The 13,720-nt window shown below is 46.1% G+C and overlaps 1 protein-coding gene across 2 annotated transcripts; it reads right to left on the bottom strand.

Annotated features, from left to right (window-relative positions):
• Nucleotides 1–2,744: 2,744 nt before the first annotated feature.
• On the bottom strand, nucleotides 2,745–12,761 carry ZNF416 (zinc finger protein 416). Of its 2 annotated transcripts, XM_058706320.1 has the most exons (4): nucleotides 12,503–12,761; nucleotides 9,460–9,585; nucleotides 8,134–8,191; nucleotides 2,745–4,939 (listed from the first exon to the last, which is right to left on the bottom strand). In XM_058706320.1, exon 4 carries the CDS (start codon nucleotides 4,923–4,925, stop codon nucleotides 3,360–3,362), a length of 1,566 nt encoding a protein of 521 aa, XP_058562303.1. In that variant the 5' UTR covers nucleotides 4,926–4,939; nucleotides 8,134–8,191; nucleotides 9,460–9,585; nucleotides 12,503–12,761; the 3' UTR covers nucleotides 2,745–3,359. The 2 variants fall into 2 exon arrangements, with proteins under 2 accessions (XP_058562303.1, XP_058562304.1); XM_058706321.1 differs by lacking the exons at nucleotides 8,134–8,191; nucleotides 9,460–9,585.
• Nucleotides 12,762–13,720: the final 959 nt, after the last annotated feature.

The following is a 13,720-nucleotide window of genomic DNA, read 5'->3' as shown; positions in this document are numbered from 1 at the left end:
AATGTATTAAATGACATAGTTCATTAAGGAAAAGCTTCGTTTAATTTCTGTCAAGCCATGTTATACATGAGTGGTTATTCACATCATAAATTCTTCAGGGTAGATGACAGGATAATAAAATTAATGGGAAAATTATGCTATGTTTGAATGTTTTCCATTCTTTTTGATCTTTGTCACTCTAATAGTTTAAAAACTTTTACTCCTCATTTTAATTTGTACTGTTTTGATTACTTGCGAAATTCTAAATTTACCAAAATATATCTATGTTTATAAAAGCAGAAGGGACGGCTCTTCCTTATAGTAAAATTCCAATTAATAAATGTGGGGGGACTGATAGATCTAGAAAGTTTAAAAATAAGCAAATGGTGTTAACAGTCATTTCATTAAAGAAGTTATACAAGTGGCAAATACACATAAAAATCCTCAACATCATGAAACATCAGAGAACTGCAATTAAAACCATAGTGAGTTGCTATTACACTCCTGTTAAAACAGCTAAAATTTAAAAAGACCTGTGGGGCACCTGGGTGGCTCAGTCAGTTAAGCATCTGACTTTGGCTCAGGTCATGATCTCACGGTTCGTGGGTTCAAGTCCCCGCGTTGGGCTCTGTGCTGACGGCTCAGAGCCTGAAGCCTGCTGCAGTTTCTCCTTTCTCTGCCCCTCCCTGTCTTGAACTGTCTCTCTCGAAAATAAATAAGCATTAAAAAAAATAAATTTAAAAAGACTGACAATACCAAGCATCGGCAAAATGTGGAGGAACGGGAGCTTATGTACTGTTGGTGGAACACAGACAGGTATAACCAGCTTAGATCAGTTGGCAACTTTCTTAAATATTGAAACATTCAGGGGCGCCTGGGTGGCGCAGTCGGTTAAGCGTCCGACTTCATCCAGGTCACGATCTCGCGGTCCGTGAGTTCGAGCCCCGCGTCAGGCTCTGGGCTGATGGCTCAGAGCCTGGAGCCTGTTTCCGATTCTGTGTCTCCCTCTCTCTCTGCCCCTCCCCCGTTCATGCTCTGTCTCTCTCTGTCCCAAAAATAAATAAAAAATGTTAAAAAAAAAAAATATTGAAACATTCACATTCTCTGACTTACTGGCGTTAAGAGAAACAAAACACACATTCATATAAAGAATCATATGCCTATATTCACTGAAGCTTTATTTCTAACAGCACTAAACTGGAAACAATCCAACCGCCCATTAACAGATGAATGGATAAAACAAACAGTGGCAAATCCATAAAGTAGAATACTATTCAACAATAAAAAAATAAACATTCATATAAACAACATTGAGGAGTCTCAAAATAATTATGCACTGTGGAAAATATCAGAAAAGAGTAGACATTTTATGATTCTATTCATGTAAATTCTAGACAATGCAAACTAATATGTTAAAGACAGTACATCACTGGATCCCTTAGGTCTGGTAAGAACAAGGATAAATTATAAAAGGGCATGAGGTACATCACAGTTGTTCATTGTCATGATTATGGTGGTTTCATGGGTTTATACGTATGACAAGAAATTTCAAATTGTACACCTTAAATATGTATAGATTATTGCATGTCAATTATGCCTCAAAATTTCTAAAAGAGTAGTTCAGGGGTGCCTGGGGGGCTCAGTCGGTTAAGCGCCTGACTCTTGATCTCAGGTCAGGTCTTGCTATCAGGGTCATGAGTTCAAGCCCTGCTTTGGGCTCCATGCTGAATGTGAAGCCTTCTTAATAAATTGTTCAAAATAAAAAATCTGAATTGCCCACTTTTTGGAAACCAGCAGGTTTAACAACCTAACACTCCAATGGACAATCTCCATTCTTTCATTTCTCTGCCTTTAGAACAATGGACGGCCCTTGAGGGCAACAGCTCAGGAAGACAATGAGAATTCACAAACTCTAGATTATTTGCTCTAACAATGACTTCAGCTACAGAAGACACACAGCTGTGGTGGTCCTGGAATTCCTCACAAGCATAGTCACTGGAACATGCAAGGATGCACTTTTAGAAGAGGCATACACCATCTGGTTTGCTGCAGGCCCCTCCCCTGCCTGTTAATCACATCAAGAATATTAGTACCAGTTATAGTTGAAGCCTGGCTCCTGTTGTCTGACAGTGATGCCAGTCTTCAGAATTATAAACATCAGGACACTGACTCCTTTGTAGAACCTGGTGAAAAGCTTCCCCTCAACAGCACCCTCCAGGAGCAAGAGAATAGATTCACACCATTCCTAAAGGCACCGGAGCTTGGCAAAACAAGGGACCCCTCCTTAGAGTGTCCTATGGTTTCAGCAAGTATGGAGTCCACAAATTAGGACTATGAAGTGCTGCACTGGTTCCTAGGTCTTGTGCAGCAATGCAAATTAGGCTAAAACTGGAATGAGAGCTACTCTCGGTCTTTATGTCGTCCCTGCTGAGGTGCACAAAGCTGGGGCCCCCACAAAAGCACATCCACAGAGTACAATTCTGTTTTCCACCCACGCCAAACAGTGAACACCCCCCTCCCCCCGCCAAGATTAAAGGTACTTTATTTTTTTTTCTTTTTTTTTTTTCAACGTTTCTTATTTATTTTTGGGACAGAGAGAGACAGAGCATGAACGGGGGAGGGGCAGAGAGAGAGGGAGACACAGAATCGGAAACAGGCTCCAGGCTCCGAGCCATCAGCCCAGAGCCCGACGCGGGGCTCGAACTCACAGACCGTGAGATTGTGACCTGGCTGAAGTCGGACGCTTAACCGACTGCGCCACCCAGGCGCCCCAAGATTAAAGGTACTTTAAACAATAAGGCCTTTATTACTGCACAAACCAGAGCAATGAGGTAGATAGTTACCGGTTGATGACCTGAAGACTAGAAAAATCAATTACAAGTGTCATGTGAAACCAACAATTTCCATGAAGTAGGTAAGCCTTCCCTGCAAGCTTCCAACAGAGCCCACTCTTGGCCCAAACTGAGTCATATTCATACTTAACCAGAAAAGGGAAATCACTGTAAGGGCAAAGACTACTCAAGATTTCCTCCAGGGAATGGGAGAGGCCATAGACATTTGCCTTGCCTTAGGCACACTGGGGTGACCGATGAAGCAGTGTACAAGGTAGTAAAGTGGGATGACTTCTACTGGAAAAACTGGCAGTGGTGGCATTCGGGTAAGGGCCCTGGGTGGTCTGGACCGTGCAGTGCAGCCCCTGTAAGCCTCACACATGCCTATAAACTGAGGGGATATTTCGCCTCCCTGGATGCTTGGAGGTATGAGGTTCAACTTCAGGCATGTGGCTCCCTCACACAACTATTAAGGGCCATTAGAGTGAACAGGGAGACGGCATGTTTCCTTCAAATCTAAGCCCATTTTCAAACGTGGACTTTCTGGTGTTAAACAACATTGGAGGTTGGAATGAAGGATTTCCCGTATTTCCTACATTCACGGGCCCTCTCCATGCTGTGAAATTTCTGGTGGAGATTGAGGCTAGAGCGTTGGCTAAAGGATTTGCCACATTTGCTGCATTCGTAAGGCCTTTCTCTAGTGTGAACTACCCGGTGTTGAATGAGAACAGATTTTTGCCTGAAGGATTTTCCACATCGGCCACACTCATAAGGCCTTGCTCCCGTGTGAATGTTGCAGTGTTGAGTAAAGCTGGTGCTTCGACTAAAGGATTTCCCACATTCATGACACATATAAGGCCTTTCTCCAGTGTGAATTCTTTGGTGTTTAGTGAAAATAGCTCTTCTGCTAAAGCGTTTCCCACACTGGCCACACTCAAAAGGCCTTGCTCTGCTGTGAATTCGCTGGTGTTCAACAAGGCTGTAGCTTTGTGTAAAAGATTTCCCACATTGAGCACATTCATAAGGCCTTTCACCAGTGTGACTTCGGTTGTGCTGATAAAGTTTGGATTTGGATCCAAAGGCTTTCCCACATTCTCCACACTCGTAAAGCCTTTTACTGGTGTGAATTCTCTGGTGTCTAATGAGAGCAGCTCTTTGGCTAAAGGATTTCCCACACTGGTCACACACATAAGGGCTTGCTGTGGTGTGAATTCTCTGGTGTCGAACAAGGGTGAAGCTTTGTCTGAAGGATTTCCCACATTCAATGCACTCATAAGGCTTTTCTCCAGTGTGTGTTCTCTGGTGCCTCACAAGATTGGATTTGCACGCAAAGGCTTTCCTGCATTCCTCACACTCAAAAGGCCTTTCTCCGCTGTGGATTCTGCAGTGTTCAATAAGGTTGGAACACTGACTAAAGGATTTCCCACATTCACCACACTTATACGGCTTTTCTCCAGTGTGAACTCTCTGGTGTATAATGAGGGTGGCCCTTAGCCTAAAAGATTTTCCACATTCGCTGCACTCGTAAGGCCTTTCTCCAGTGTGGGATCTCTGGAGCTGAACAAGTGAGTACTTGCAGTGAAAAGCCTTCCCATATTTGCTAGACTCATAAACCCTTTTTCTAGTAGACACTCTTGGGTGGTGAACAAGGCTGTGTTTGTGGCTGGAGGCTTTCCCACATTCACATGATTTGTAATGACTTTCTCCACAAGGAAAGGCCTCCCCACACTTGGTGATTTTGTTTGGCTTCTTACTGTTGAGAATGACCTGGTGCTGGAGAAAGCCCAAGGTGTCCGGGAACTCCTTTCCAACTTTCCTCCAGGTGAAGGGATTCCCTGACACATGGAATATGCAGCTCTTTATAAATGAAGCCCTGCCCACATCCCTCTTCTCTGCATTGTGATGCTCCCGAAGCTGGTACAGGTCTGCACATGCTCCATCTACATACACTTTCTGCCCAGGTAGATGGGCCAAGTGGAAAATGTCTTTCAGGATTGGGACACATTTCTCACAGGGGTGAGTCTTCTGGATGGAGGCACCTGCCTTTGGAATCCTGACCTGTGACAAAACTTCTATGGAAACACTCTGTTCAAAAGGTGTCTCTTCATCCTCCATTCCATGCCAACAAACTGAAAAAGGAGAAATACTGATGAGTCATGCTGACGATGGTGGGAAAGTATTAATCATGTTTGTTTTTTTTAAACTTTATGTATAACATGACGTTTTCTCATTTTACAAAACATTGATGGTAGAAAAGGTAGTGGACCTGAACAACACTACAGACCAAATGGAGCTAATAGACATATGCAGAACATTCCAATGAACGGCAGAATACACATTCTACTCAAGAGTGCAGGGAACATTCTCTAGGATAGATTATATGATAGGTTAAAAAAAAGTCTTAACAAATCTAAGAAAACTGAAATCATATCAAGTATCTTTCCTGACCAAAATGCAAGAAAAAGTAGAAATTAATAACAGGAGGATAACTGGGAAATTCACAAATATGTGGAAATTAAAGAACATACTCTTGCACAACCAGTGATTCAAAGATTAAATCAAAAGGGAAATCAAAAAATATCTTTGGGCTCCTGGGTGGCTCAGTCGGTTGGTCATTCGGCTTTGGCTCAGGTCATGATCTTGCAGTTTGTGAGTTCGAGCCCTGTGTCAGGCTCTGTGCTAACAGCTCAGAACCTGGGGCCTGCTTTGGATTCTGTGTCTCCCTCTCTCTCTGCCCCTCCCCTGCTTGTGCTCTGTCTCTTTCTCTCTCTCAGAAATAAAGATTAAACATTTTTTTAAATAAAAAAAAATATCTTGAGACAAATGAAAATATAAACAATATACCAAAATTTATGGGATCCAGCAAAAAAAGTTCCAGAGGGAAGGCTATAGCAGATACATATCTATATTAAGAAAATATGAAAGATCTTAAGTAAACATTCTACCTTTGCATCTCAAAGAACTAGAAAAGAACTAAGCCTAATGTTAGCAGAAGGATGGAAATTAAAAAGGTCAAAGTGGAAATAAATAAAATAGAGACTAGAAGGACAATAGGAAAGATCAAAGCTAAGAATTTTTTTTCAAAAAGATAAAACTGACAAACTTTTAGTTAGACTAAGGAAAAAAAAGAGAAGACTCAAACAAAACTAGAAATGAAAGAGAGGACATTACAATTGATACCACAGAAATACAAGGATCATAAGAGATGACTATTAACCACTGTACATCAACAAATTGGATAACCTAGAAGAAATGGATAAATTGGGGCGCCTGGGTGGCGCAGTCGGTTAAGCGTCCGACTTCAGCCAGGTCACGATCTCGCGGTCGGTGAGTTTGAGCCCCGCGTCGGGCTCTGGGCTGATGGCTCAGAGCCTGGAGCCTGTTTCCGATTCTGTGTCTCCCTCTCTCTCTGCCCCTCCCCCGTTCATGCTCTGTCTCTCTCTGTCCCAAAAATAAATTAAAAACGTTGAAAAAAAAAAAAAAAAAGAAATGGATAAATTCCTAGAAACAAACAACTACTAAGACTTAATCATGAAGAAATAGGAAATCTAGACAGACTGATAATGAATAAGGACATTGAGTCCGTAATCAAAAACTTCCCCTTTAAAAAACAAAACAAAACAAAACCAAAACCTTCACCCAAAAGAGAAGTGCAGGATTTGATGGGTTCACTGATGAATTCTATGAAACACTTAATGTCATTCCTCATCAAACTCTTCCAAAAAACTGAAGGGAGGGAATACATCCAAATTCATTTTACAAGGCCAGCATTACCCTCAGACCAAAGCCAGATAAGGATACTACAACACAAGAAAATTACAGACCAATATCCCTGATGTACCTAGATGCAAAAATCCTCAACAAAACATTAATAAACCAAATTCAACAGCACATTAAAAGGATCATACGCCACATCCAAGTGAGATTTACCTCTGGGGTGCAAAGATGGTTCAACAAACACAAATCCATAAATGTGATATACTACATTAACAAAATAAAGGATAAAGATCATATCATCATCTCAAAAGATAGAAAAGCATGTAACAAAATTCAGCATCCTTTCATAAACAAAAAACTCAACAAATCAGGTATGGAAGGAATGAATGTACCTCAACATGATAAAGATCACATATGACAGGCCCACAGCCAACAACATACTCAATGGTGAAAAGCTGAAAGATTCTTGGTGAAGATCGGGAACAAGACAAGGATGACCACTCTCACCACTTCTATTCAACATGCTACTGGAAGTCCTAGCCAGAGTGGGCAAGAAAAAGAAAAACTTGTTAAAATAAATTAATTCAGTAAATTACGTTGCAGGATACAAAATCAACACACAAAAATCACTTGCATTTTATATGCTCACAAAGAAATTAAACAATCCCTTTTACAAGAGCCTCAAAAATAATAAAATACTTAGGAAGAGATTTAATCAAGGAGGTGAAAGATCTATACGCTGAGAATTATAAAACACTAATGAAAGAAATTAAAGATACAAATAAATGGAAAAATATCCCTTGTTCATAAGAATTCACATTCTCAAAATGTCCATGCAACCCAAGGCAATCTACAGATTCAATGCAATCCTTTTCAAAATACCAAGGGCATTTTTCACAGAAGTAGAAAAACAAGCAAAATTAGGGTGGAACCACAAAAGACCCTGAATAGCCAAGGCATTCCTGAGCATGAAGAACAAAGCTGAAAGCATCACACTTCCTGATTTCAAACTATATTACAAAGCTATAGTAATCAAAACAGTATGGCACTGGCATAAAAACAGACACATAAGCCAACAGAACAGAATAGAGAGCACAGAAATAAACCCCTAAATATATGACCAACTAATCTTGACAAGGGGGCCTTGGGGAAAGAGGAAATGGAGGAGTGATGGTACAAAATTTCAATTATTAACATGAGTAAGTTCTGGAGACCTACTATACAGCAGTTTATAGCTAACAGTACCGTAATGTGTAATAGTTCTCCCTTATCTTTGAGGGATACACACATTCCAAGATCCCTAGTTGAGACGTGAAGCTGTGGATAGTACTGAACTCTGTCTACATTACAGTTTTTCATATACATGCACACCTATGATAAAGTTTAATGTATAAGTTAGGCCGAGTAAGAAATTAACAATAGCTAATAAGAAAGTAGAACAATTACAATAATATACTATAATAAAAGTTATGTTAATGTGGTCTCTCTCAAAATTTCTTACTGTACCATACCTTCTTGTTGTAAAGATGTGAGATGATAAAATGCCTATGTGATAGGATAGACGAATGACACAAGCACTGTGACTTAGCGTGAGGCTACTACTGACCTGAAGATACATCAGAAGGAGGATCATCTACTTCCAGACTGCAGTGGACTGTGGGTAACTAAAACCATGGAAAGAGAAACCATGGGTAAGGGGGGACTACTGTATATTTAAAATTTGCTAACACACTCACACACACACATTCACACACAAATGATCAAGATAATAATAAAGGGTTGGGAGGAAATTTAGGGAGGGATGGATATGTTTATGGCTTTGCTGATGGTAATGTATTTATGGGTATATACTTATCCCCAAACCCATCAAATTGTATCCATAAAATATATACAGTTTTTAGACATGTCAATAATTCCTCAGTAAAGTGGTTTAAACATCATTTACTAAAAGGCACCAAAGCCGAAACCTCATCAACCTAATCATTACTGGGGCTCAAATTGTTATCTGGGGAATCCCACCACTTTTACACACTGTACTCCTATACTCAGGAAAGTAACCAGATATAAAACAGAAACGGATATGCCTCATTTGAACACTAGCCTTTCCTAAATTTCCCAGTGTCTTAAGACCCAGAAATATCCCATATTGGGCACAGATGCTCTAACATGATGAATACACTTAAATTAATGTAAGTCTCTGACAGAGATGGGCTCAATAAAATGACATCCCATAGCCCCCCACCTCCAACGCAGGTAAAATGTTAATATGGCCCAATGTAAGTTAAAACAGGGCCTCCAGGGATTAAAACTTGTTATATAAAATCTAATAAATAAAAGAGAGTATCCTCACTACTCCTCTGTCCTACAACTCGATTGTACCTGTTCTTAAATCTAGAAAAATTAAAGGGTACCTCATGGTGGGCTACTGTAACCTAAATGTTGTTCTATCCACCAGGACCCCACATCCAACATCAACATCATTTGCCCTTTGTGTTTCACATTTTATAGGCATTGACAAAGGAATGATTACTAACTAAAGTCCACAGTTTACATTAGGGTTTATCCTTTGTGTTCTACATTTTACCAACATCAGTATTATTAAAACCACTGACTCTATCCGTAATTAAGCACTTGGAACACAAGGTGCCATGGACACAGTCATCTTGCCAGGGAGAGAGCAAACAAAGTTACGGTGCGTTAGGCTGACAGCAAGACTCCTGAATCCCAGACCCTTCCCTGCATGCCTGGAGCAATGGGACTTAGGTCTTGTCAGGGCAGTGCACACAACTATGGTCCGCCACATGACATGTGTGCCAAGAAAATGGCGAAGCGAGCAGGACCCATGGTTTGGCTGCAGAAAGGGCAGAGCTGCCCGGGAGGTAAAAGACAATGGACAAAAACCAGGATACTGGGGTGCGTGTGAAGGCCTTACCCAGCGAAGCTATAAGTGCCAAGTTCTCCAGCATCGCATCGTGGTACAGGCGTCTCTGAGCCTCATCAAGGAGCCCCCACTCCTCCTGGGGAAGTCAATGGCCACGTCCTCAAAAGTCACACAGCCCTGCCGTGATGGGGACAGATCATTCCTTGATCAGCTTTTTTACGACTCTGAGTTTCTTCACCCGGACATTCATTCCATGCTCCCTCTCCTTCCAGCGGTCCCCACTATGGAAGACATATCAGGCCCTGGAGCCAGAGAGACCTGCTCTCTTCTCACAGTATCATGATCATTGTCAATGCCCACAGCAGCAACCGGCATGTGGGCAGGGAGGTGCCATCTAAATATTGAGCCTGGCATTAGGACATACGTCCTCTTGTCTGGGGTCTCCCAGATTGTGCCTCTGAGACACAACCAAACACGGGCTCACTCTCCACCCTTACGTCCTCAAAGTCACAGCCCTAGGTCCTTCAGTTCATGCTCTCTCTCCATGAAACCACTTCCACCACACCTCTCTCATAGTCTCGCTCTGGAAACCACTTCTCCCCTCCTACCCAGAAGCATCACCCTGCTTATGGCAGGCATTACCTGCTTATGACATCCAGGTGGTGTTTGGCAAATTCCAAAAGGACCCAGCGCTACCCCGGACTTCCACTGATCCCTGCTACCGGAGGGGACAAAACCCGCTTGCAGGCCTCTCCACCCGGTTCTGCTCCTTGCTTCCACCCCAGCCACCAAGAACCACCTGCAGACCTCAGGACCCCAGGGCTCCCTTCCACTCGTGGTGCATGTGATGTCCCCTCATCAGTCACTGCCTTCCTATCCATCACACCAGCAAAGCCCAGCCCTGGAGGTCTCTTACCCCAGCCCCAGCGACGCTCCTAGATGATGACTTCTGCCCCAGTGCTAATTTGCCAGCCTGACTGAAACAGCTAGGATACACCAAGAGACACAATAAATTCCTGGTAAGTCCGCAGTACGAATAAACACTAGTGTGGGCCTCAGTGTCATCTTGTCTCAGTTACTCTTGTGCGCCTGCATTCCCCTTATGTCCATGCTTCCTGTGGAAGCCCTGGCCACCTGACAGGTTGTCCTCTCCCACAACCTTCCCACAGCCATTTCTTCCCCTCAGCTGTTTATGAGGCCCAGCACCCCACCCAGATGCCCAGGCATGACACTCAGTCACAGCTCCCAGCTTCCCCTTGCTGGGCAGCCAATACCTTTATCATGATGACAAGGATCCCCCTCCTAACTGTGACCCACAGCTACCCCCTGGTGCAGACACCACCACCTTCTGGATGTCTCCCTATTGAACCCCTTCTCAGAGTTCCAGACCTTTGTGGCCATCTACTAATTGTTCTCCACACGTGTTTCTCTGAAACATCTCCGAGTCTTAAGATAGCCAAAAACAAAACTCATCTCCCCAGTGAGAATTAATCTTACTACCAACTTTAATATCTTGGTTAAGGGAGTTTCCACCCTTCCAGCTGCTGAGCCCTACAACTCTTTACCTTTTTCTCTCTCTTTCTCAGAATCTGAAATTCTGGCCAGGCCTAATTTATTTTTTTAAAAAAAATTTTTTTTTTCAACGTTTTTTATTTATTTTTGGGACAGAGAGAGACAGAGCATGAACGGGGGAGGGGCAGAGAGAGAGGGAGACACAGAATCGGAAACAGGCTCCAGGCTCCGAGCCATCAGCCCAGAGCCTGACGCGGGGCTCGAACTCACGGACCGCGAGATCGTGACCTGGCTGAAGTCGGACGCTTAACCGACTGCGCCACCCAGGCGCCCCATGGCCAGGCCTAATTTAAAAACTGATCCAGAATCCAACCAGCTCTCCCACTTCAACAGCCAGCACCCCGGTACAACCACCAGCACTCACCTCAAGGACTGCAAGTTGCCTGTTTTTCCCATCATCCCTGGCCCCCCAAGGGTATCTGCTCTCCCTCTTCCAGGCTGCAGCCTCAGGGGTCCTGATGAGACCGAGGTCAGATCACCTCCCTCTGCTCCAAACCTCCTATTTTCCCCATCACCTCTAGAAGAGACACCCAACTTTTCACGGAGCCATTCCAGGCCCGACCCCTTCCCATCTGCTCTCTGTTCTCTCTTCTCTCTCATGAGAAGAAGAGGAACTGCAGTTCCTTAAACAAACACACCTTCACCTCCTAGCATGAACATATTCCAATACCTTTGTCTGGAACAATCTTTTACCTCACTGTATTGGTTGCCAGCAATAGGGACCTCTCCGTATAACTTCCAGCCTGGATTTATGACCCTGGGTCTCCAGGCCCAAGAAGAGTGGAAGAGTGGCAGGCAAAGAGACTCAGGACACAATTCCAGAGACCAAGATGGGGGCTCAGGACCATTGAGGGCCTGGGATATCCTTCACTCACCTTCATACAGTCCATAAGTGCTTCTCTGGTCTTGGTAATCTGTGCAAGGAGGGTCACCAGAGGGATGTAACCATGGCAGGGCTCCATGGGCTCCCCTGCACCCCTGCCCGGCCCTGGAGCCAGGTGACCTGGGATGACTGCATTCTCTCTGAGCCTCAGTCCCCAGTGCTGACTCTTACAACTGCGTGACCTTGGCCAAGGACTCAAACTCCCTGTGCCTCGGAATTACCATCTTCTTTCCGGTCTGTTCTAACTCAGAGTAACTTTTTGAAAACTTTGAGAAGCCTAATTCAGATCTTGTGCCTCTTCTATTCACAACCCTCCATGGCTCCCGGCATCCTGAGAATTAAGTTGAAACTCTTCATCTTGGCACTACAGGAGCATTTGCTCCTGGATCAATTGCCCCTGCAAACCGGTCTCTCTGCCTGTAACACTCTCACATCTCATCAACGGTGGCTTTCAGAAACGGGGACGAAGAAAAGAAAACAGAAGAGAAGAGAGAAAGAAATGGGGACGTCACACATTATCTCCCCACTGACCCGGACCCCTGGGCCTGGGCCGTAGGGACGCGAGCAGGCACCTCGTGTTCGGGCCTTTAGGGCCTGGGTGGAGGAAGGGCGGGGAGGGCCTGGAGGCCGCGCGTTTACCTGAGTCGGGTCCCGGGGCGCGGCCGCCGCCATCCGACTCTGTAGGTACAGAGGGGTCCTAAGAGGTTGGCGACAGAGACGGGACTCGTGCACAGTTGTCAACCACCGCCTCCGACCCTCAGACCAGCTGCTGTGCAGTGGGGACAACCCCACCCCTACCGCCTTCTGGCTCTCACCACCGCGGACCCGACTGCACGCTCCTAAAGGTCCCAGATCCCGGCTGCGCACGAAAGCAAAGCGACTGCAGCCTCAGGGGTGCCGGAAGTCCCGCCCCGAAGCTCAGGTCCACACGCGGAAACTCCCCTATTTCTGCGCGTTCATTGGCTGCACGCTCTGGGCACGCGGCACTGGCAATTATGGGTACTGTAGTCCCCACGGTGGCGCTCGGCACGAGGTTCGCGGAGCCCCGAGGCCACGTTTGCTCGCGGAGTACAGACACCGTCTAGGAAGGTGTGAGGAGAGGCCCCGGGACGGTCCCCTCGCGGAAGCTCGACCCGCACCCGGGCGCCCCTCGGCTGAGCGGGGTGGTCGTGGGCGACGTGGGCGGTCTTCCCCAGGGAAGCGCCCAGTGCCGGACGTGCCTACCCCCTCCCCAGTCCCGGAGCCGCTCCCCACGCGCCCCGGCCCCGCGTCTCAGAACGAGTTAAAAGACCCGGATCAGGCCCGGCGGCACTGTGTGCGCTTCCCGCGGGTCGCCCACAAAGGTCGGCATTTGGCCTCGGCGGGCACAGGTGCGCACTCTTCCCCTGGAGCCGCGCGGACGCGTCGCTGGCGGCTCAGGTCTGCGGCCCGAGGCGGGGGCGTTTTGCCCCCGGGATCCGCGGCGGAAATCCGGCGCCTGGAGCCTGAGGGCCCCCGGGGAGCCCTGTCGGGAGGAGCCCGACACCCAGGAACGTCCGCGCGCGCCCGCAAGTCCCCGCTGTCCTTTGGGGGGCCCTCGGCGGCAGCTCGCGGCCCTCACCGCTCCCGGGACCCGGGCGGGCGCCCCCTGGAAGCCCCTTGGGTGGAAAGGGGGAACTCAGACTCGGGGGCCTCTGACGAGGTGCCCACGCCCTCTAGGTGTGTCCCCGGACTCCCGCGCTGCCCGGCCCTCCAGCCGAGCTTCCATGGGGCCCACCGGCACCTTGGGGTCTGAAGTTCCATCTCCGCTGTGCCCAGCCCACGCTGTCCCCGGTCAGATGCGACCTCAGATCACACCTGGCCCGCTGACCTGATGAG

The sequence above is a fragment of the Neofelis nebulosa genome, chromosome 17 (assembly GCF_028018385.1).
Source record: "Neofelis nebulosa isolate mNeoNeb1 chromosome 17, mNeoNeb1.pri, whole genome shotgun sequence".
In the NCBI taxonomy this organism is placed as follows: domain Eukaryota; kingdom Metazoa; phylum Chordata; class Mammalia; order Carnivora; family Felidae; genus Neofelis; species Neofelis nebulosa.
This window is presented reverse-complemented; position numbering and strand designations above follow the sequence as displayed.

What these genes read in the sequence shown, in the direction of transcription:
- ZNF416 (XM_058706320.1), bottom strand. Translation starts at nt 4,925, where the DNA reads ATGGAGGATGAAGAGACACCTTTTGAACAGAGTGTTTCCATAGAAGTT.